The sequence below is a fragment of the Anoplopoma fimbria genome, chromosome 8, assembly GCF_027596085.1.
Source record: "Anoplopoma fimbria isolate UVic2021 breed Golden Eagle Sablefish chromosome 8, Afim_UVic_2022, whole genome shotgun sequence".
NCBI classification, from domain to species: Eukaryota; Metazoa; Chordata; class Actinopteri; order Perciformes; family Anoplopomatidae; genus Anoplopoma; species Anoplopoma fimbria.
In genome coordinates this window covers 20,400,218-20,425,779 of record NC_072456.1, presented here as the reverse complement: position 1 = coordinate 20,425,779, position 25,562 = coordinate 20,400,218, and the positions used below count along the sequence as shown (strand labels likewise).

Genomic DNA, 25,562 nt, shown 5'->3' with positions numbered 1-25,562 from the left:
CGATTTTTCCTCCCTCGCCCTTTCTTAATCCATATTTTATTTCCTTTTCTGTTTTTCTTTCTCTGCTGTCCTTAAGAATATCTGAAATGTTTCCACATCCTCCAGCCTTTTCTCTCCCTCACCTTCCTCCCTCTTTCCTCTGTGCTCCCTCCTGACAGAAATCTATTTGTGGAGATGAAGCACCTCTTTTTTTATGTTCTCTTTCTCCTTCCACTGTCCTCTCCTCCCTCTCTGGTCTTACCTGACCAGCGTCTGGTTGTGAAGGTCCCAGACGACAATGTTGCCGTCGCTGCAGCAGGAGAAGCAGACTTTGTTGTCGGGGGAGATGGCCAGAGCGTAGCAGGCGGGAGCAGACGACGTCAGCTCTGCCTTGATGCGAGGAGTGGGCGTGGCCAAATCCCAGATTGACAGCGTGCTGGCCTCGCCGCCGACGATCAAGGTCCGTCCATCAGGGAGAATTTTACAGGATCGGATGTAGTTATCCCTGTTCTGATAGGATAAGATAGATTTGGATCAAGGTTAAAAGAAAATTGTATGAGGCTTTATGGGACAGATGGTAACATCAATAACGTCCTGCTGCAGAGCTCCAGGCCTGGGTACCTCCAGCACTGGGACCCATGGTGGAAATCACATGTGATATCAGGTGTGTTAAGGTGGAAATCATGTGTTTAACCTGCTTTCTTCCATCAATTAATAACATTCATTTGCGATTATATCACATAGCACAGTGTATTATTTTTATCTTGCTTAATGTTAAATAAAGTAGCTTAAAGGAGCGTATATTTGATACATGTATCATGTCTATTGTATCATATCTATGCCAAAAGACCTCAACCAATAACGCCAATGTAAACAATACAACCTTAATATTTCGCAAAACAGTAACTTCTAAACGTAGGTAACATAACGCTAAGCAGCAAACAAGCTGTACTTACCTTACAAGTTTGTTAATGTTAGCTAGTTATGCTAAAGTTGTTAGCAAACTATCATCAACGTAAGCAGAACATCAACTGCGAAGAAAAATCACAAAGCTTGCTGCTTTACGATAAGTTATCTCATTTTAGAAGTTACAGTTATATCGAAGTATTGAGGTCATTTTGTTTACCTCTGTGTTATTGGTGGAGGTTTTGTGGCTTATCCAAATTAATTAACGCATTCTATCATATGCTGATGATCTGCTCTAACCTATACAATTTAAGAAGTCTCTTTGTTCTCCAGCGTCCGGTAGAGGAAAAGGGCCAAAGCCTGTAGTCTCTTCTCACATGACATATGCAATAAAAACAAATCAGGTCAGTACATACACACTTTTGGTGGTATGGCCTGATATATGAATGTTTGTTGGTGAACCCATTTCTATTTTTATCACTGGTGTGTTTGTTTGTCTGACTTCCTCCTTCATGTCTCACCAGACAGTCCAGCTGGGCCATGGGGCTCTTGCTTCCAGGCTGGCTGATGTCCCACACCTTGACGCAGCCCTTGCCTCCGGTGTAGACGTGGCGTGTCGAGGTGCTGATGGTGACGGCACACACCACCTCTCCGTGGTTCAGGGTGTGAATCTGACGGGCGTGGCGAGGGATTCCCGGGCCCAGCAGGGCGTCGGGGGGAAAGGGCACCGGCTGCATCTGACCGTCTGCGCTCACATGGAACGAGTAGGCGCTTCAGAGAAGGGAACAGAAATCAATCAATACTTCACTGGAGAAATGGGCCAAAACAGGATCATTTACTCAATGAGCAAGTCAAAACAGAGGACCGAAAGGTAAATATACACAATGCACATGTCAGTGTGCAACTTCTGAGGTCTGACGCCACCATAATGACCTTGGAACTTCAGAAATAAATGTCCAAATTCAGGCAATTACTTGGGGCACTGTAGCTGGCAGGATTGCATTATGGCCGATTGTATTACAGAGCAGAGTCAGTGTTGCATTGCTAATGGCTGATCAATACTGTACCGGTTGGAAGCCAATGCTGTTTTATGATTTGAAATTAGCACCACAAGAATGAATTGCTACTCTGCAACAAATGCAAAAACAACATCATTTGTCAGTCAGCACAGTTGAGTGGACTGTTTGCAAGAAGGTGATCTGGACACTTAAATAGTCCACAGCATCTATCTTTGTCCACAGCATCTATCACCTGTTTAACTGCCCTGTATAACTGGGAATATACTATGTGAAATACCAACGCTAGACTTGCACACAGGTAATAAAAAGCATTAAATATGTATCTACCGAATGTAGATAGCACCCAATTTTCAAGCCAATCACTGAATATCTACAGTGTGGATACTCACGGCTTGCCGCCAGAGGAACCAGGCAGAGAAGAGGACAGCCCTGGTGCCCTCAGGTGAGACCGAGAGTCATACGCTACCTGGTGGAGACAAAAGAGCGGTCAAACAATTAACAGCCTTGACTGCCTTAAGGCTGCGTTATGTCCTGTGGGGGTTACATGTGAAGGATTCATACTATAGCTACATTTAAAGCCACGCCACTGACGACGTTCACATCAACACATTTTTAGCTTCATGTCAAAGATATGTGGGCTACAGGAGACCGTAAAAACTGTGATTTGACCTTTAGGAAGTCAACAAAAGTCACTGAGAGGCTGAGGACAGGCCTGGTTTGCTTTGGTTTTGACTGACACACTACAAAAAAGATTTTCTCACATCATAAATCCATAAATTGAATTACTAAAAGAAATGAACTTACTTACTTAACTATAACAAAAACCAATCATACGGTGACCCACTCATCTTCTCTCCAACACACGTGTGAACAGGTGTTTGTATTAACTACGAGTGTCACCGCCCATATCCATGTGACCCAACTCTTCTTAAACATTACGATCACACAATACTAAATGAAAAAAAAACTCTAACCTATACAAATGCCAAAATATAAACCATCATAATTGATTTCGTCTCTGAAATCATGTATGGCTTCTAGAGAGTGCTTGAGCTACTTTTGTGTTTGTGCTCATGTTTCTGATGCTGGACGTATGTGCTAATAATAAAGAATACATGGATCATGTTGAAGAAAGGCAAAAACTTTTTTTTCATTGGTGCTACACAGGTTAGCATTTGTGATCCAGACAAACAAAAAGAAAGTAAACATTATAACGCTACAGAGCACATTCATCTAGTTTTAAAACAGTCGGGGGTTAGAGTTGATGCTGAACTATAAATCAAACCTCGACAGAGAAGAACAATTTGGCCTTTACTCACCATGGGGCTTCTGGAGTAGGCATTGGCTGCTGCGCTGATTTGTGGAGAGAGAGTCAGAGCCCCACCGAAACCTCCTGGGCTGGCCAGCTCCCCGTTCAGGCCTGCGTGGGACACCACGCCAAAATGAGCCGGGTATGAACCGGGGGGCACAGACATGGGACTGCGGAGAGCTGGGGAGGGAGGGAGAGAGGAAGGAGGGATTGAAGGGAAATAAAGAGGGGAAACAATACAAAGCACACTAACACAGCCGCAGAGGGGCTGAGAAGAATGGAAGTCTTTTTTTTTTTTTTTATTAAAACTATTTGTTGAGTTGTCAAGTACAACAATGGTGTTCACTGCTGGCCGCAGAGAAACAAATAGCAGTTAAGAGCCTTGCTAAAGAGCCCAGTAGTTATAGTAGGGCCAGAGGGGTCTATTTACTCTCTTATGGTTTTGAATATTCAAAACATAAGTGTTATAGGCACATTTTTCAATTAACTTTGCTGAAAAACAAGAGATTGTGGCACAAAAAATGAAAACTATCATTGCATTACAAAGTTTATTGAAAACAGTTATGTCATAGCATAGACATACAAATGGGGAAATGAAAAACTGAGGAACAAAAGGATTTAAGGTATGAAGGGCAGGGGAAGACTGGGTGGAAATCTCATTCAGGTCAGATATTTGGTTGACTTTATTAAAAATAAACACACATATATATTTATAAGTAAGACATTTTTCTGAGTTAGTGGATACAAATATATAAAAGAACAGTTATAAATGTATGTACTAGATTAAGCTGAACTATTTGTGACAGTCGCGTTATCGCCTGCGGCAAGTTACAAAACTTCAGAGGTCCATGACCACGCGCCAGCTGTGATTACGTTATTTTATGGCGCGTGGGCCTCACGCCATCTTCACTACTTTACAGGGAGTATAAACTACGCTCAACAGTCAGGAGGGTCTCACCAAGGGGGTCTGCACTGGATGCTGCTTTGCTGACCAGACGAAGGCAGGAGGTGCTTGGACCAGGGGCTCCTGGGGCTCCCGGAGTAAGGGCCTCACGGTGGGACGGGGATGGGGTCCCAGACTTGGACAACGGAGACTGGGATTTATCCATCTGTAGAGAAGTCAAACAAGAAATATAACACATGGCTGATCTGTCATGAGACCTACAGTGTAGTGCGTTCACACTTAATCCCTCATTTAATACACCAAGCATCAAAATGTCACTTTTCGAATGATCTCGATAAAAAGAGAAGAATCGGTCTTTGTAGTATCGGCACAGCTTCTGTAGCAGCTACAGCTATCTGTGCTAGACATGGATGTAGCTTCTCAACATAGTTTATAGGTAAAGGATCAGTTAAGGTTCAATAGTTTTGGGTTTTACAGCTTTTAAGTGTCTTTATTCTTAGAGGAAAACATCACAAATGAAGCACAACAACTACCAGGAATGAACAACCTTAGGGTTCAAAGTGAAAAAGAATATTATTTTATTACAAATGAGAAGATGCTGGAAATCTTCAGTCTAATTAAACATCTTGAAAATTAAAGTAATATATTTGCATAAAGCAAAAGCAGGCAGACACCTCCCAGTAAGAGCAGAGTGCAGCAGCTCCCTAAGAATCTATCAGTCTTACCTGTGCAGCGTCCTTGGCCTTCCCTGGGGTGGGGCTGCGGGGGTTTGGGGTGGAGGGGCCTCTCCTGTGCTCGAGCCCGGGAGCTCTTTCCTCAGGGTGGGAGCCCGGTCCAACCCGTTCCCGTGGGGGGAGTGAGGTGGGCTTCCCGCGGGAGAGTTAGGCTCCTGAATGACAAACAGAGATCGAAAAATGATCATAAGTTTTGTATAAACGGATGCATTCAGTGCTTCAACTATTTTGTTGTTCCATCTGCAGCATTTCATCACTATGATTTTTCTACGGACATTGACCTTGCTTGAAAGTTGCAGGTACGACATGTGACGTCATCCAGCAAGGCACTGTTTTGGCCAATAGAATGCGTACAATCGCATTTTTTACGTGAATAGTGCCACATCTTAATCACTGCAGAGATGCCATATTAAATTATTGTAACCATGATAACCTTTCGCTGGTTTTAGAGTTACAGCTCTATTTCCCCAACTGGAACACCTGGATGGTATTTCATTGTCTCACCCGTACCTGAAGCAACGTTCCCCCACACTGCGGGCCCTTGCATTTTATAATGCAGGGCTGTTTTGGTCTGAACACCCATTTATTATCTTTCTCTTTAGAATATTTTTGTTAACACATCTCCTCTGTGGGGCAGCATCTGTTAAAGCAGACCTAGGGGTTTGTTATGTCACAGCAGTTGGTTACAGAGTTTAAAAATACGCCTACTTAAAGTAAAATGATGCCGATCCTTCTGTAATGGTTACAACACAACATATGGTGTCACAGGCTGTACTGTGATTTGTAAATGGACTCAGAGCTCAGGGAACATTACGTATAACACAAGAAATTGTCACTGTGGCTGGTACAGTAGTGTGTGGACCTGGAGATAATGTTGCTGTTACAGCTGCTTTCATCACTGTAGTCGCTGTTGAGCCAGTGCTGCCCCCTCAGAACAGAGTGCTGGAGTAAGCACTTCTCACTGGGTCACAGTGATCAGCACGACATTTTAGTGCTTATACATACACACACACACACACACACACACACACATGCACGCAAACACACACACACACATGCACGCACACAAACACAAGATCATCTACTAACCCATCCACACACACAGACGTTTTCATGGCGCACGGAAATGTACACACATATGCACAGGCTTGGACGTTTGTTCAAATACAAACATGGACATACTCTCTAAAACACACACACGCGCACACACACACAAAAAAAATTATTTGTCTCCCTTTTTCTGCTATTACACACATTTGTCACATTTTTTTCTTCTGCCTTTGTACCAGTTTCCAAATCACACAAGAGACTGGTTCTGCTTTTGTGTGCAATATCAAAATACAGAGGGCTTATATAAAACATATTTTTGGTACACTGCGTGAAGTATTTAAAGAACTAAAATATTCCAGGGGCATAAACGGCTTTGCATATTTTAAATATACCAGACTGCAGTTATCTAATGAGAGAAGGGAGGAGAGAAAAGTGGGGGAGTGGGAAAGAAGGGGTGAAAAGAAAAGAGACAGTGTAGAGACGGAGAACAGAGACTTCAAGAGGTTGGAAAGAGAACAGAAATAAACAGAAGAGGTAGATGAGAAGAGATAGCTAGTATTTGTGAATGTTTGTGTGTGTGTGTGTGTGTGTGTGTGTGTGTGTGTGTGTGTGTGTGTGTGTGTGTGTGTGTGTGTGTGTGTGTGTGTGTGTTGTGTGTGTGTGTGTGTGTGTTTGTGTGGACACAGACTGAGTGCAGACACAGTTCAAAAGAAGAGAACACAAACAGCGGTGGCTGATAATGAGCTTACATAGGAGCTCTTCCTATTTACAAGGCAACTGCAGCAGAATGCTGAACTAGCTACATACCTGCTGACTCGTTTCACAATTCACAAACACACACACACACACACACACACACACACACACACACACACACACACACACACACACACACACAATGCAGAAATGCACTCACAAACCTAGGTTATTTTAGATGATGGCATTAAAACAAGCAAACTAGCAAAAAAAAATCAAGCACAAAATACAATGTTTGTGTGTGTGTGTGTGTGTGTGTGTGTGTGTGTGTGTGTGTGTGTGTGTGTGTGTGTGTGTGTGTTCCTGTGTGTGTGTAGAGCTGAAACAATAACTTGATTTGTTATTAATCAGAAAATGACGCTTATATAAAATCCAGCTTCTAATATGTGAATAATGTTCTGCTTTTCTCTTTCTTCGTGAAATTCAATATCTTTGGATTTGGAAACCAACTATTAATCTACTTGAAATACTTTTTATTTTTAACAAATGGCCATTCTGTGTGTGAACTATTCTTTTAAGCAATTTAGTATAGTGCGACTATGCTTATTCCTCAGGCAGTTACCCAATTATGTGTTCTCTGGGCTTTCCCTAAACACAGCCATGTGAAAAAAGTGACTCAGGAAACATTTTTCTTGTCAAAGACTGTCAAAATACTCAAATGTAGCCTCAAACTAAATAAGGCACAAACAAAAACAAAATAAAGACAAAAAAAGGCAAATCTCATCGAAAAGACAATAAGGACCCTAAAATTAAACAATGACCTCACTTGCATGCACACACCCAGTTCTGTGGTTTAAATGCAACTATGGACAGACAGACAGACAGACAGACAGACAGACAGACAGACAGACAGACAGACAGACAGACAGACAGACAGACAGACAGACAGACAGACAGACAGGGTTATGTGGGCAAGCCAAGTTCATCTATAGTAAATCCTCAGAGCCACACTTGTCCTCCCAACGTTGGATTCATGTGTTATTCATATCTGTAACTCAGTATCAGAAGGCTTCTGTAGGATAAAGGCTGCTTGTAACTTGTGGCTTTGTAGAAAAAAAATATTTTCTTTTCTGCAAAGTTGATATACAGTTTTTACACAAGGACATAGCTCTGAAGAAGTATGTGGGAGAGTTAAGTCTGACCTCTGTGGTTGAGTTAAATATTTTCTATAGTGAAGAAGAAAAACTGTGAAAAAACATTCGTAGTGAAGGTGGAACATTTCTAAAGAGGTCAGAAGAAACAATTAACTACTCTGTGATGGTGAAATGTCTTTCTGTGAGATGAATGACTTCTCTGTGTGTTAAACTGAACTATCGACAGCTAGACAGACGGGGTTATGCAAAGGACGGAGGTTGGTTCAAAGCAGTGCCAAGTACATCTATAGCTCTTATGAGCAACACCGGTCCTCCCAACGTTGGATTCATGAGTTAGCATGTGTGGGCTTTATCCTACAGAGAGCCTCTGTGAGATGAAGGCTCACTTTTTTTTTTTTGACAAGGCAAAGTTGTAAGCAAAAGTATTTACAAATCCAGCAGACACTAAGCAACATTAACATTCATTTGGAGTTGAGAGTTTCTGCCCCCCCCTGTAAACACGTCTAATATTTTCTCTCCTTTTAACTCTTTTTTTGGTCTATTTGGGAAATATCTTTAGCTCCTCTAGCTGCCAAATGCTACACTATGTTCACCAGCTAGGTACAAACTCTGTCTGCCGTGTGATGCTGAGGAGGTTGTTTACAATTGGTTCATCAGAATTTGTTCACTAAATACGTCTGCCTGCTGCAGCTGAAAACAAGGTTGTGAGAGAGGTGTGAGTGAACACAATTGTGGGCTATAAAAGAGAAAACAATGAGCTAAAAGTTGCTAAAATGCTCTATAGATCTAAGGGGAAGAAGTCTGTTGTTAATATAAAAATATAGGTTATAGCCACTTGATTAAGTATGAGGATGTCAAAAATAATTTAAATACAGATGGGCAACTTACTTCATTGGAGACGTCCACTACAAGATTGTCTTCACTCTTGTCTCCATCACTGTCCTGAGGAGCAAGGAAGACATTAGAAGAGTGAACTTATTTTTTAATCCATGAAGATAAGACATATTTTTACTGAACCAGTCTGCTACACAGTCATATAGAATATATATAGTACATTGAGAACTTTAATAATAAAGACGGCAACGAACAAAAAACACACACAACTGCACACACAGATAGATATATCAGTATCCCTGGCTGCTCTTTGTTTCCTTCTGGTTTCTGTCCTCCATGCAACATTTAACACAGAGATACTGGATACCATATACAGCCTATATTCTCACCAAAACACCTCCATCATACGAACACTACTCCGATCTCTATCATTCACAAACAAACACACACACACACACACACACACACACACACACATTTTCTCTTCTCGTCTAGCCATCTCTCTCTACCATATCGCCCTCTTTCTGGGGTGAGAACGATGGCACTTAGTCACCATGGTAACAGCACTTTGATGTGATCATGGCCTGATATTCCTATTGACATCAGCATGGAGTGACATCAGTACCTAATTATACGGAGCCAAAACAGGGCTACGTATACAGTCTATTCCTAAAACCAAATACACAGAAACAGAGAGTGAGAGAGGGATGGAAAGAGGAAAGGGACAAAAAGTAAAAGAAGAAAGGAGGAGGGAATTCAAAAACACGATGGAATAAAAGTGAAGAGAAAACAGGAAGAAGACAGAGTGAGAAGGAAAAGTAGAGAAATTGAGGGATGGTGATAAACAGACGGGGATATAGAAGAGCAAAAAAGTCAAACAGTGTTGTAATGTGGATCGACAGACAGAAAAAGAGGAAAAAACATTCAGAAAGTGGAAACTATCCGCGCTCGTTCTCGCTCCGAACTAATGGGAAGATTTGGACTGTTGTTGTTGTTGATACCAAACTGATTTAGCTGGAGGCCCTTTTTGCACAGACAGACTCCCAGTGTCAATCAATCCTCCAGACTGCAAACACACATCCACCTAATTCATTACAGCTATCTGCCCTGGCCGTCTCCTTTCTGGCATCACATCGCCTGTGGCTTCCTGCTCCTCCCCACCTGGCCCATCCGAACCAAACACGACTCTAATTGGCCGTGGGGCCCCCCAGACCCCTGTGTGGCCTATCAGAGACCATAGGCGATGTCTTACGCACACACTCACACATACTACACACAGAAAAACACAGATGCACATGCACTTTGTAACTTCTTTGGTCTGAATGTTACTTTCTTTAAACTTCTTTATAATAACTATTCATACAAGCACATCATATCACACTTATATCATTTAATAAGATTCATTTTTCTGCATATTTACAAGTTAAAGGTTTATTTACATGTAATTTCTATTTTTATTTAGCATTCTTTGTGTGCTGCTGCAACTGCTCTGTGAATTGATCATCCTCTAAAGCTCAATTTATCTCAAGTACACAAGCAAACACATACATAGGAGTGTGGTGGAAGAGGGTCTTTGTCATCACAGCGCCTCCTCTTTGCCTCTGCTCCTCCCTGCGAGGAGGAGTAGCCTCCTGACGGGCCCTGGCGCTCCTCAGCGGGCAGACTGTCTGTTGATGACACTGACTTACTCTGAAGAAAGACAAGAACAAAAAACATGAGAATGAACACACACCCATACTCCCACCCATACTCAGACATCTGACACAGGAAAGTAAAAGCAGATCGTTAAAAAAGGTAGCATCTTACAAAAACATAAAACACACCCACATCCACAAAAGTACAGGTCATGATGTTAAGAAAAGATGCACACACAATCACTCTGTGGACATAATCTCAAGTACAGAAGGAAAAGCACACTGAGCAGTAACACGAAAGAAAGACCCATAAAAGCAGACAAACACACACACACACACACACACACACACACACACACACACACACACACACACACACACACACACACACACACACACACACACACACACACACACACACACACACACACACACACAGCAGTAAAAAGCAGACGTAAGCACAGGTTAAGACGTAGCCATAGAAGCACACGAGACAGCGTATAAAGCTAATTAGTGCTCTCCCCTCGACACAGCCGTCCTCATGTAAAATATGACTCTCATTATTGGGCAATAAAGCTGTGAAGGCATATTTACAATACAGCCTGTGCTGGTGCTCGGCACTGAGAAAAAGGCCGATCAAAGCATTGTGTTGTTTTTGCGTAGGGGCAGGGGGCCAGAGGTTCAATGAGGGCCACTTGTCATTCCACCGTCCCCCTGTGGGGAGGACAAGAACAGTGAGGGGTTTAACACACACCAATGAGTCACACAGGAAGGAGCCCACAGGGGCCGACAGGAAGGAGCGCCGGACAAGAGAGGAGAGGAGAAACCACACAATGGACCTCAGTGCGGCTCAACAAACTTCCCTCTCTTCTTTCTTCTTTTCTCCTCCTCCGCCTTCTTCTTCCCTCTTCCCCTGACTTCCTCTCGCTGTCCCTTTTTTCCCCCCTCCATTTAAAATTCCAACATGTTTTGCTGGAGCAGGGCTCTCTGACAAATGCCAACTGATATGCATCTCTCCCATGACTTTTCCTCCCTCCCCCGACCTCCTTTCCTTTTCCAAACGCCGTAACGCTTGGCTAAGAGTCATATGAAAAATATTTTCATGGTGCTTAACAATCAGTATTGTGTTCAGCAATTAAATTATGCTAAGGGCTTCATTGCGGATCGAGAGTGAGAGAGGGAAAGTTAAGTCAGGAGCGCTCTTAAATCATTTTCATTTCCCAATAAAAGCCAGAACAAAGCTTGCTGCTATTTTATTTATTTTTTTACAACCTTTACCTCCTCATTTTCCCTGGTATTTTTTCTTCCTCTTTAGTCTATCGCTCTCTTTTTTTTCTTTTCCAATTTCACTCTCCATCTCCCTCCAACCCTCTCCCCCGCCCCTCTCTGTGTGTTATCAACAGTTACACTGATGAAGGCCAGCTGTCCATTGCAGCCAGTACAGTAAGCGAGTGTTCACACGGTTTCCATTAAGCAAAGCAATCTGCAGCCAGAGAGAATAGGACCAGCCATAGACATCCACTGAATTTCAATCAGCCCATTTGCACTGCATTAATTTTTCAGGCGATTAACAAGGACCTTTAACTACAGTGAAATAAAATATGTGCAAAACCTGAGAAGCAAGATGAACACTTTAATGCTTCATTGCATTTACAATTTTTTTCTATAGGTGGAATTTTTTTTTTCTGTTACCCCGTCAATTATGTTGACCTGAGTCACAATACGGTCACATCTAGGGATGCACCATTCAGCCTGTTTTTAATCCCGATCCCAATACGATAACTGGAATTTGGGGATGACTCATACCAAGTATTAATCTGATTAATAAGCTGTATCCCTCTCTGTGTGGAGGTGACTGTTATCATTTTCCATGTGTAAGTAAACATCAGGCGTGACTTTAACCCTGCTTTCTTAACTTTGGGAAACAAAATTGAACTGATAAATAGATATAAATGTATTAAATTGTTTTTTAGAATTCAAGTGTAAAACTTTTTTAATGCAAATCTGGTCCAAATTTAAGCAGGAATTAAAATTGCAGTATATAATGTATACATCATGTAGATTTGATCAGCCACATTGCCACCGAAACCTGATCAAGCTATTTGAGTCAGTATCGGCAAGATATCGGAACCTCCCTAGTAAAATCTCACCTCCACACTTAATTTACAAACTGTTGAATGTCAACATTTAACAGAACTGTCTGTATATGTTTAGCAAAAAGAACTTGCGTGTGTTCTTGCCTCCAAAAAAAGCCACATTACATTTAAAATGTACTATGAAAGCAACTTGCAAACTTGTTAGAAGAAAGACTACAAAACTGTGATACCATCTGCTTCTCTGTTTACTGTACCTTCTAAAGCACAAAATCAGGTTTCATTAGGAAGTAGACTCTGATAACATCTACTCTGGTCCCCGTCTCTCTTGAAGAGCTGTCAGTTGCAAAATTCTACACCATATATTTACTAACAATACAACAGAGCAAGTTCTGTTGGGAAACTTCTTTTCAAATGGATCTCAGTAATGTGATATTTGGTGTTTTTTTTTTTACATCAGACATTAAGGGGCCTCCTGACGTTGGCATTTTATCTACTGGATGCGTCGCACACTCAAGTAAACATTGTTAAGCAAGAGCTGCTCGTTTCCACAGACACCAACTGCTTTGTTTTGGGCAGCGCTTGCCATTAACTTGGTGTTAATCCTTTCACTTGTTCCGTTAGTCCTGTAGATTAGCAGAACATTTGTGGTGCTGATAAACAAACAGTTGCTTGTTCATCCATTCACTCAATTTGTACTCCCTTCCAGATAACGGGCGAAATGCTGTGAGCTCAGCCGTTAGTGTGATGTAGAGAACCTTGAGGAGCTCAAGGTTGATAGCGCTGAGCAGCATTGTGCTGGTGTGGAGCTGGGCTACTCCTGGCTGAGCTCCAGCAGTACACAGCCTTTTTTTAGAGGCCACTTTACAGCGCGTCTCCATTTCCCCTTAGTTTGTCACTGTCACACGCACGCACACACACACACACACATAAAAACACACACACACAAACACTGAAATGTGGGTGTAGACGACATTTACTGTACACACACACACGTCTACTCACCCTGCTGGGTGCTCCCTCTGGGACGGGACGGAGAAAGATAAGAAAAGAGAACAGAGGAGAGAAAAAGAGTGGGAAAGAGGAGTAAAGAGGAAAGGAGAGAAAGTTTGACGTTAGTCCTGATAATAACAACAACAACAAATGTCCCCCAGTCAGCCAAGGTTAGCCTGAACTACGACTGCTCCTTTAATAAAGATACAGATACGCTGTTGCGCTCTGATTCCTCCTGATGTCTCCTCTCTATCTATCCCTCCCTCTGTTCTCCAACCTGACAAAGCTCGCCGTTTTCCCATGCTGCCTCTTTCAACGCTCACTATCTTTTAACTCATTCTTCCTCTCGTATGCCAGAACAGAAACACACACAGCTGCAGACGTGCATAAGCTCTCACACAGATGCTTAGCACGCCAATATGAACACATTGATCTCTCTCTATCTCTCTCCCTTTTTGCTCTTAGTCACTCCTCTTTTTTTCTCTCTCTTTCTAGCTCTCAGTTTATTCATGAGAAAGTCTCTCTTGGCTTGATGCCTGAAACAGAGCGCAGAGATAAGATATTCTATGGGGGTGAAGGAAAGTTCATTGGGAGAAAGGCTTTCTCTTGCATTCACACGCAAGTGCCGTGAATATGTCTGTCCGTATGATGACAGCAATCTAACCAAGGAAGTTCAAGTTCAGTCCAAAAGGTGACTTGCTGCACAAATTACACAAAAGCTGCCAGTCACAAACAAAGTATAGGATTGCTTTACATTGAGGCCTAAAATGATAAATTGCTGTTGCCAAACTGTCTCTCACTGTTGCTTTGTGCCAATTCCAGTAAGTTATGAATTCAATTGACACACACACACAATGGTCGCATGTAAAAGCAGAAATACAAACTTTTTTTGAAGAAAACTGTTTTTTTCTGGATGATTTCCCAGAGTCTGATACTCTGTTACCTCCCTCGTATTGAACTCGCTAAACATCTTCTCAACATGTTCAATAGTGTAATTGATTTTCAATGATGGGGCCTTTTGTGCACCCTGACATAAAACAGCAGCAAGTACACAGATTTGCTGCTTTGCAACTTTAATGTACTTTAGGGCCAAAAGGGCCTAAACATCTTAGCAGAGAACCAGACAAATCTGCAAGCTCATGTTTTTTATTTGCTTTGGACAGATTTCCAACAACTTGAGATGTGACGGGCCGATCACAACCCTTTGGCCGTGTTTAAGACAATAACTATAAATAGGTGCGCCGTTGAGGCATTTTTGAAAACAGCCAAGATGGCTGGAGCTGATGTGGTACTTTCTGTTGCACAGTGCCAAAAAAAGGACATCAACAGCACTTAAAGCTTTTTCTTGAGAGGATGTGTGAGTGTTTATTTAAACTCTCCAGGTAAAATCATGCTGTAATTACAGTAGTTTTTCTCGATTATGAAAAAGAGTAAACTTTCTATGAACTTTGGTTGCTCATGCAGAAAAGCAGGCTGCCACTGAATCTCATTAACAAGCTCAGAAACATCATCCTGTATGTTTTCAGACAAACAGTTTGCAATTTTTGTATTAATATTATTATTATTTTATCTACCGTAATTAGTGGGCTAGCTTGTGTAGATGTGCCGGAACATTTAAGTCTACTGTTCTTTACCTCTGAGATGGTCAGGATCGAGATGGTTGCGCTCATCTTTGGAGGCGAGGTGGGCCGAGACCCCCAGGGCTCCGGTCAGCGCAAGAAGCCCCGAGCCCCCCGCCCCCAGGGACAGGCCTGATGGGTGTGGAGTCAGAGGGATGCCGGGGGCGTGGTGAGACAGGTGCTGGAGCTGCTGCTGCTGCGGCCACAGGGAAAGGAGGGAGCGGGGAGGGGAAGGTGTCATACAAAGAGGGTTGGTGGTTAGAAAAAAAATCAAGGTAAAGAAGACAGAAAGTGCAAAGAACAAAGGAGACGTAAAAGTAAAGGGGAAGTGGGGGGTTTTCTTGGAGAAGGGGAGGTGAGAGAGATAAGAGAAAGAGAGCCGGAGAATGAAATTAAATCCACACGGAGAGCTCAACAGTGAGAGAGGAAAATAAGATGAGGGAAGATAGGATGTTAAAGAGATTAGTGGATTAAAAGGTGAGAACGATGGACACCAAGGACCAGAAAGAGAAAAAGGAAAGATGTGGAGAAGGAAATTAAATGGTCAGGATACACAGAGAACGTAAAAGGAAGAGGAGATGGAGAGTGAAAGAAAGAAGGAGAGACGGGGGAAAGAGGGAGGGAATGGATGGGATATATTATGAAGGACAGGCAGGAGGAGGAGGATTGAGAAAGAGGCCAGGGAAAAACCCAGAGTGGGTAAAAGAGAGGAAGGAAAATGTTTGAGTCAGGGAGTAAATGATGGGGGAGGAAGTGAAAAGAGAAGGAGAATTAGATGAACAGGGGAGACGATAGGGAGAGAGGGTAAATGAGCAGAGGAAGAGGGAGGTAAAGTGTGCAGCGAAGGGAGCAAAAGATAAGACATTGCCAAAAACAATGAGAGAGGAGGAATTAGGACAGGGCCAAAGTAGGAGGAAGAGAATGATAGAAGATTACAAAAGGACAGATGATGGAAAATCCAGAGAGAAAATGAACAGAGAGACAAAAAAGAAAATGTGGAGGATAGAGCAAGGACAAGGAGCAGAGGAGCAGCTACAGATACAGAGAGGCTATTATCCTGAGGGGAGCATTATGATGTTTTTATGTGTGTTGTTTTGTGAAGCTGCTGTGTTAAGACACACATACACACCTCAGAGACAGCGGTGTTTGTAGTGCTGGGAGGAACAAAAGGCTTTAAGTAGACAGTAATGTGATCAGTGCTCTGACAAGCTCTGGAAAGCCCCTCTCTACGAGGGCACTCAGGAGCATCGCCGTCCGTCCGTGCGTGTACGTGTTAGGACGTATATGTGCAGGAGAGCACGTGTAGGTCTTGGTCAGGTGATCGTGGGCATCAAATGCAAGTGTAGGTGTATATTTTGAGTGTGTCAAATGATATCAGTGTAGTTATGGTATCTATTTTGTGTGTCATGTTCTATGTTAGCTTCATATAAATATAAAATGACTGTTGTTCAAAAAGAGTATCTAACAGAAATAAAACTGAATACTGAGTTGTAATTAAAGCAGTGTAGACGTACTGTTGTTGTACAGTAAGTAGACAGTAATGTGTTTAGTGCTCTGACAATAAGAGCCGACTGATCTGATAACAATCACTGGTTTCTTTCTCTTTTTAAATATGTTTTAGAAGAGGGCGCCCACTTAAGAGACAGAGCGAGAGCTACCATGTTTACCAGTGTTACTCCAAATTGTAAATACATTTTCTCTACGCTAAAATATAAACTGGAAGCTTTAAAAAAATGCTGCTCCACAGCTACTCTATTGTGAGCGGTGATTCATTACATCTTAATATGACATTTGTAACGGTGCAGGATACAACATCTAATTTGCCTCTGCCACAATCTATTCATCAGGCTTTACACAACAGAAATAATGCCAATTAACATCTGATTCTATAAGAGGGATATAGAATACTTTAACACAGATGCATAAAAAAAAAATAATCCTTCAATTCAGATTTTTGTTAAAAAAAAAAGAAAACTTTGAAATTGTCCATTAGTTGCATTATTTCATAGCATTCTATCAAAGCTCCCCAACATACATTAGTAATTAGGTATAATTTTAACAAAAGACAAACTTTAAATGTAAAAAATCTTGAGTGATGTTTACGTTAATAGCTCACCTATTTGATTTTAAATTTCGACATATAGACCAGTGGAAAAAAATGTAATCATCTGACTCTCATCATCGTCAGATTGGTCCTTAGTTAATGTGTGCATGTGTGTTTGTCTACTCTAGATGTGTGTTTGTGTTATCAAGATGAATGGAGGTGACTCACCCCGATTATGGCGTTGAGTTCAGCCATAGTGACCTGCTTGGCCCTCTCCACTGCTTGGACCACCTGTTGCTGGTGCTACACACACAAACAAGAAAAATAAACACACACATATACATTCAATGTCACAGAAAGAAAGTAAGGATTGCACTGCATTATTATCTGTGGTGTATGTTACAGTAGATTGTGTAAGCTCAATATAATGTATATTGCATGTACAGTCAGATATCACACAGGTGTTAGGACAAACTAAATCTGTTTGTACAGGGTGTGGAAATAGAAATGTCTGGATTGGGCAACCATGCATTCACAAAACGCAAACACTGACAGGAAAGTCACACACACATTAATAGATAGAGTAAACACACACACACACACACACACACACACACACACACACACACACACACACACACACACACACACACACACACACACACACACACACACACACACACACACACACACACACACGCTCGTAGCTACACTAACTCAAATCTCAGTTCTGTTTACACAAAATACCAATGTAATCAGTCACACAAAAGCAAATATGCATGTGTGCAACAGGGCTCTCATACACACAACACACACACACACACACACACACACACACACACACACACACACACACACACACACACACACACACACACACACACACACACACACACACACACACACACACACACACACACACACACACACACAGTATCAATATTGAAAGAACTGACAGCGCTGTGACCTTCATGTCTCCTGGCAGCAGTGCATACTCACACTCTCAGACAAAAAGAAGTGTGTCTGGAGGTTTGCAGTCAAGTATACACACTCTCAAGCATACAACCAGCGCACACACCGTCAGAGCAACAATACAACTAAATTGCAAAAAAAGGGCCCAACGTCCTTAGCGTTTTTTCTCTTTGAGTTGAATTCTGACTTTACCAACCGTAGTTACCATCATCTGAACACAAAGCAGCAGGCCTAGAGGCAAATTAGTGCCGTACTTGATTGCCTGTAAGTTGGTTTCATTCATTTAAGTTGTTCTATTGACTGTTAGGTAGCACACAGTTCAGGGTTTGTGGTTCAGTGGTTGCCTAGCAACAACAAAAAAGACACAGGAAACTGCAAAAAAATGCTTGCAATATAAGTAAGGTATGAGTGCTGTGCCACAATGGAGGAGAAACTAATACTAATAATATAAAAAAGAACAGCGTCGTCTCGTTCTATGTGCTTCAGCCGTCCCTTCATCCAGATTAATCAGTCTGCTCTACCTCGTGCCGTCATTTGTACTTACGCGGATATCCCGTAACATAGCAACCAGAAACAAAACACAACATCTCAGCTGAAAAAAACACAACGCTCTCAAGTGCTCCCAGCTGGGTGTTTTTCAGAAGAGAGCCTGACTTTTTCAGCTGGGAAAAAAACGCTTTGGTAGACACGGGCCTTTATTGAAGCAGCTTGTGATAATTGGGATGAAATATGAAACTATAGCCTCAAATTGAACCATAAAGTTGAATCAACACATTTAAATTGAACTTTTTAACATGAAGTATTTGTTGAAGTACAAGTGTAAAGCATTGCAATGCATCAGCAATGTTTCTTTGATTTTTTTTACACTGTATTAAACTTGAGCATATAAATTAAATCAATATTCCTTTTAAAAAAAATGACAAATTCTGAATTTATATTTTGCTCAGCATGCAATTTGATGTATTCTGGTTTATTTATTATTATTAATGCAAAGAAAATGTGATATAGGTCCTGGGGTGTGAATAATCATCTCTTGATTATGTGTGTGCATGTTTTGTGTTTATCTGGTGACACTTACCTCTTGAGAGAGGAAAGGGATGATCTGAGCGCAGATGGCACTGAGACGCTTGACAATCTCCGCCTGTGATGGAAAGAGAGAGAGAGAGAGAAAGGGGGGACGCAGAAGGAAAGAGAAAAGGATATATATTAACATGTCACATATTGTAAAATAACAAGTACACAATGTACACAGCATATGAAACACTTTTAGAGCCTTTACTGCATTAGAAACCTCTTCATGAGACAGAGAGAAGAAACATGTGGGAGTGAACAACAGAGGACTAAGGATGGAGGCAGCATTAGAGCTCCAGTCATCCTATGGTCTTTTAGCACCATCACACTCTCATTTAGCTCGGCCTCACACACTCTTCAGTCGTCCTCCACCTCCCTCTTCCTTCTCACACACACACACACACACACACACACACACACACACACACACACACACACACACACACACACACACACACACACACACACACACACACACACACACACACACACACACACACAAAAACATATGAGCGAACACACATTACACATCACAATAAGCAGAAAAATGTCTCTCTAAAGCTCTCCACCTGTCACAGCCGGCTGTCCGGTGCGTCTATTTCCACAAGCCCATAAAACGCACACACACACACGCACGCACGCACGCACGCACACAGACACGCACACAGACAATTTGCACACTCGTGGCAAACCTAGTAACCATCCACAGAATACGGCTGGCTGCACACATGGACACCTAAAAACATAAGCACACACTCTCCTTGTGTGCCTCTTAGTGTGTGTCATACACACACACACACACACACACACACACACACACACACTAACACACACCGAACCTCTGCGGTGTGTCTAATTCTATCTGTCTGAGTGCCCTCAGCCTCATTTTGTTCTCTTCTTCACTCAGCCGTTCTCTCTTTTTCTACAACAGCTCTCACACTGAGCCATTATTACCCTATTCATCCTCTTTCTCCCATCCTCCCCCTACTCCCCCTCCCTGGCTCACTTTGTCGCGTTTTTCTCTCATCTTTCTGTTTTTCCATATTATTCCCTTTTCTCTCTATTTTAATTTGTCCTGCCTCCTTTCTCGCAGCTGCCCCTTTTTCTTCCTCTAACATCAGTTGCTCTTTTCTCTTTTTTCTTTGTTACTTTGCTGTCAAACATTTCCACGGACATAAACACTTTTTTTTTTAATCATTTTTCCTCCCTATATCTATTTTGCTTCCTCCCTCTGTAGCCCTCTCTCCCCACTAATATGTGTTTCTGGCAGTTGGAGATACCGGAGAAGAAGAGAGAAAGACAGCAAAGGGGCGATGGAGGGCAAAGCAATGACTGACAGGGCTCTATACACCATCATGCAAAGGCTCACACACACACTCTTTCTGTCTCTCACACACACACACACACACACACACACACACACACACACACACACACACACACACACACACACACACACACACACACACACACACACACACACACACACACACATCAGCCAGCCTGTCAGTTACAACCAGTCTCATCATGACTTCATAAACTGGCTATCACTAGACACACAGCTCTGTTCCAAGGACAGAGAGTATTATCACATCATACATGTGTCAACGTATGCATGCATTTGTGTGTGTGTGTGTGTGTGTGTGTGTGTGTGTGTGTGTGTGTGTGTGTGTGTGTGTGTGTGTGTGTGTGTGTGTGTGTGTGTGTGTGTGTGTGCCTAAGTTCCTCAGTGCATTTGGAAAGATATGCATGTGAAGTCCATGTGTGTTGACCATAAAGAGGAGAGTGACAGCAACAGAAAGGAACAGAGATGAGAGAAGAAGTCAGACGAGAATTAATTTATACAACATTTAGCCTATTGCTGCTGTGTTTGCTGCTGATTTCAATTATAAATGTATTTATTTTAAAGCCCTATGTATATGTGTCTGCTTGACTAGATGTTATTGCCTTATACACTTTATTTTCATCTAAAGATACTGCATTATTTATTCTGAATCAACTGTCCTCCCCTGAGTTATATCTTTGCAACTTAACCATAAAGCTGCCTGGCGAATAACAGGTTGTGTTCTCAGTCCACAGATAAATTCAGATGGCCTGTCTCAGTTTTGGACAAATAAAAGCCAATACGACAGGACTGATCCTGGACCATAAGTCAGAATCGGACAGCGTAGGACGGAGCATACAAGAACATAATCGGTCCATGAAGCTGCTTCCATTTACTGTTAACTGTATAAAAGGTGGCTGTAACGTTGATTGAAAGCTACACAAATAAACATAACTGAATAGATATCAATAACAGAGCAGCAGAAGCAAACAGTACAAAGAAAGCTTTTGCTCAATAAGGTGGAAGCATTAAAAGCATTCAGAGCAAAACATGGTTTCAATGCAGTTTTCAGTAAGAATAAGCTCTAAATGTTACAGCAGAGGAAAAAATCAGCCACTTTGCACGACCTTGACAGCTAATATAATACCCAGAGATAAATCCAATTTACTCAAACAAGTTCTGAAGTGATTAATTAATTGATTAATGAGCCCCAGTGAACAATTATGATTTTGATATTGCTGAATTGCTGAATAATGTTAAATACCACAAAGTAAAACCGTATAAATTGAAAACTAGAGGCATGCCTCTGCAAAGCAGTCATGTTGCAGTTCACATCTGTCTAAAATGTCATCACTTCATCTTATCCTATTAGAGATTTGTGTGAAATCATCATATTAAGCAAACTATATTTAAATATGGGCAACAACATGTTTTGTGAGGTCACAGTGACCTTTGACCATCAAAATCTAATCAGTTCATCCTTAAACCCAAGTGGATGTTTGTGCCAAAATTGAATAAATTCCCTCCGGACTGACGAACCACCCAAAAACATTAAGAAAATGAAAATTGTTGACTTAGCTTCTACTTCTATGTTTCATATGTTTTAGGCTGCCCATTACACTGAGTAGGAAGTTACTGGTTTCATTAGGGCTAAAGTGATCTGGGCTGAAGCGGTCTGAGCTGGACCAGGTGTCAGAAAAAAACAGCACAGTCTCGTTCCACAGCCCTGCCAAAGCACAGCCACCAGGGAGTACTGGCAAAGAGTGGCCGGATGGAGGGATGAACGGATGGAGGGATGAACGGATGGAGGGAAGAACGGATGGGTAGATACAAAGGAAGAGAGGGGGCTGGTCAATAAACACCTGAGGGCAGATATGCTGCCAACTGGCAGGAGGACAGAGAGAGACAGAGGAAGAGAGGCTTTAAGTGAAACAGAGATAAAATATGGGTGAGGGAAGACGAACATAAAAGCTTTTCATTTGAAGGTGCAAAAATATCCTAAATGAATCTCTAAAACAGAGAAATAAAAGGAGGAATAAAAAGGGAGTAAGTTTAGAGAAGAAGAATAAATGAAGAAGACAAGGAAGAAGTAGGAATGAACTGCTGCACAAGGACAGCCTGTTCCAGAGGCTGCGGCACATTTAAGCCTGTCTGAGGGACACACACACACACACACACACACACACACACACACACACACACACACACACACACACACACACACACACACACACACACACACACACACACACACACACACACAGCTCAGAAATTCATCTTGTCAGATCACTGACAGGATGAAAAAGGTTTATATGATCAGTCTTGTTGCTGCATAATGATACAACCTAAAATGTGTGAAGACGCATCCCACATAAATAAATCAATAAAACACATAAATAAATAAAAATGAAATAACTATCATATTACAGGGTTTAGTTGAATACTCGTTTCTGATTGGTCAATTAAGGCATGCTACCGTCTGCTATTTCTGTATAGCAGACCGCTACTGGATGCAGTTCTGAACTCTGCACACAGCGAGGGGACTATTTTTTTAGCTTAAGAAAACAAAATATTTTCTATTTTCATTTACGTAGCCATTAGTAAACAGGATGACAGTACAGCGAGCGTGTCATTATTGCAAAATGTAAGAGTATCCAAGGAATATGGAAAAACAACTTTTCATATTACAATAAATACAGTCTAAAGCACTACAATTGACTATAGTTTGTGTATAACCATTACAATTTTTGGACTGTAGACAGTGATGCCGGCAAATATTGATGCATATCGACAATGAATATTTGAAACGGTTTAAATACTCATTTTCCACATTACTCCACATTTCCAGCGCTCTCTCTTCTCTCCGACAGAGAGTTGACAGACACACACAACTACTTATCTTTTGATAAAAATCTAAAATGTAAGCCCTTAATGTGAATTATCGGTTTTCTTCCAACGTATTCTATTGAAGTTAGAAATTTCAGTATTGCGACAACACTATCCCAGACCCAAGGGTTAATGGATGCTGAAACACTGTGGAAACCACAAGAGATGTATTTGAATTGCCGGGAACTAAACAATGGCTTGAATACAGGAAGTCGCTGCAGGTTGTAGTTTGTGCCAAAGAAATGGACCTGAATTTCCTCACTGTCTTCGTGTATTTTTTTTTTTCTTCTGCAGAAACATATAATAGTTTATAATCAACACACAAAGGTCATTTTTGGTGTCACAGTCATAAATTCTTCCTCGACCCAACATTTTGCACCTGCAGTCAACCTTCACTCTGGAAGAAATCCATCAGAGAACAAGGAACCAATTTCTACGCCAACACTCTGCTCAGTAGACCAGAATGCAATTCAGAGACAAGAGTTGTGCTTTGCGTAAGAGGCCTAATTCAAAAATGTTCTTTGACTGGAAAAATTAATTCTCGTACATTTACTTTGCCATCCCGACTGCTACAGTACTGCTCTCTCTCCACCCACATGTTTAACCCACAGCACAAAACCTAACATGTTCCTGCCTGTTCTGTGAAGGTTGTCAAAAGGCATTTGAGGAAATGTAGAAAATGACTAACTGAAGTAGAAATAGACTTGATAGCTGGGTATATGAGGTGGTGGATAGAGTAGAAAAGAAAATAATAACACTCACTCGTAAAATAAGCCACTACACACTGATGGTGTAACAGTGGTTCTGCATGTGGAGTTTCTTTAAATAGTGACTGACTGTTCTGACAAAGACAAATGTTGTTTTAAACGGAGGGGGTCCTATTGGAGTAAAATCTGCTCCCGAGATATTTTAAATGCTTGGAATGAAAAGGTATCTAGCGCTGTGTAAATGTAGCATATTGGCAGGCTTGTAAGAGGTAAAAAAGTAATATATGAGGGCTGATTTGTAATGCCTTATAATCAGGACCAGGAATGCAGACAAGCTCTAAAGCAGTGATGAATTAACAGAAAAACAAGATCGTGTTTTGTTTTTTTCCTTGAACACTTTTCACTTGCGACACTGAAGTTAACTGGAGCTGGAACGTCGGAGGAGACACTTTGCCTGTGAAAGATCAGCATTGTATTTGGTCCCCCAGCATGATGGCAAGCAACAGTGACCGCGTTCATCTCGCCAATAAAGCTTGGCGAATTTTGAATGTGACGAGCGTGGGTTGAGATTGGCACGGGACGAGGGAGATTGTGCCCAATGTGCTCGGGCACCGCCAGCTGTGCCAGCCTCCGAGTCCCACTACGGCTGAGTTAGCCAGCTTTATGGAGGGGGGCCTGTGTGTGTGTGTGTGTGTGTGTGTGTGTGTGTGTGTGTGTGTGTGTGTGTGTGTGTGTGTGTGTGTGTGTGTGTGTGTGTGTGTGTGTGTGTGTGTGTGTTTCCCCACTCCTCTACTTACTCTAATTGCTCTCAACAAAAAATCTCTGCCATCTCTTTTAGCTCCTACTCTGTTTCTATTCCTAGCACCTCTATCGGGCTCATTACCGGAACAGTTGCTGGTTTGAATCCTTGGAAGTAGTTTTGGAGACAGAGTGAGCGATGGAGCACTTAACCTCCAACAGCGGAGGGCTCCTGTTGTAACAGGCAGCTTCACAGTGAATTTGTGCCACAGTGATGCATGATGTTGGCGTAAAAACAGGATGCATGCTCCGTCAACTTTACTTTGAGAGAAAGAAGGTTAAACAAAATGATTTTGTGGTGACAGACGAGTGCTGAGGCTCTGACCTTCACACTTCCCATGTTTATAATATTGGTGAGCCATAAATTAAGGCTTATTCCACGATATTCCTCTCAGGTTAAATAAAAATGCCTAAAATGTGTGTTCAATGTGGGTGAAATTTTATACATAAATAGTGTGTAACTGTGTATGCACCACAGTTATGAGTCCAAAATGATTTCCTTGCTCACTCATTCACTATTTCCGTAACAAACACTGTTGTAAAGCTTAGCTGGTTAATCAATTAATTTATTAACAGAAAATGAATGGTTACTATTTTAATCATTGATTAATCATTTGTCCTTTTTTTAAACAGAAACTGCAAACATATCTAGTTACAACCTCTAAGTTGTGAGTATTTGTAGATTTTCTTTATATTTTAAGATATTAAACTGAATATCTTGGGGGTTTTGGCTGCAATTTGACAAAATCCCAGCAGGCTTTAGGAAATGGATCAGCATTTCCTGCTATTTTCTGACATTTATAAACCAAACCGCCAATAGAGAAAAAAGAAAGATT

At 41.7% G+C, this 25,562-nt stretch overlaps 1 protein-coding gene across 1 annotated transcript in view; it reads right to left on the bottom strand.

The window, feature by feature from the left end:
- The window catches only part of tle2b (TLE family member 2, transcriptional corepressor b), a 74,926-nt gene that overhangs the window by 7,314 nt on the left and 42,050 nt on the right, over positions 1–25,562 (bottom strand). The window contains 13 exon segments of the mRNA XM_054603163.1: positions 242–489; positions 1,407–1,656; positions 2,294–2,370; positions 3,224–3,393; positions 4,172–4,322; positions 4,843–4,895; positions 4,898–5,006; positions 8,640–8,693; positions 10,134–10,274; positions 13,318–13,334; positions 14,940–15,120; positions 17,197–17,271; positions 19,019–19,081. Of these exon segments, the coding sequence (XP_054459138.1) occupies positions 242–489; positions 1,407–1,656; positions 2,294–2,370; positions 3,224–3,393; positions 4,172–4,322; positions 4,843–4,895; positions 4,898–5,006; positions 8,640–8,693; positions 10,134–10,274; positions 13,318–13,334; positions 14,940–15,120; positions 17,197–17,271; positions 19,019–19,081 (1,589 nt within the window).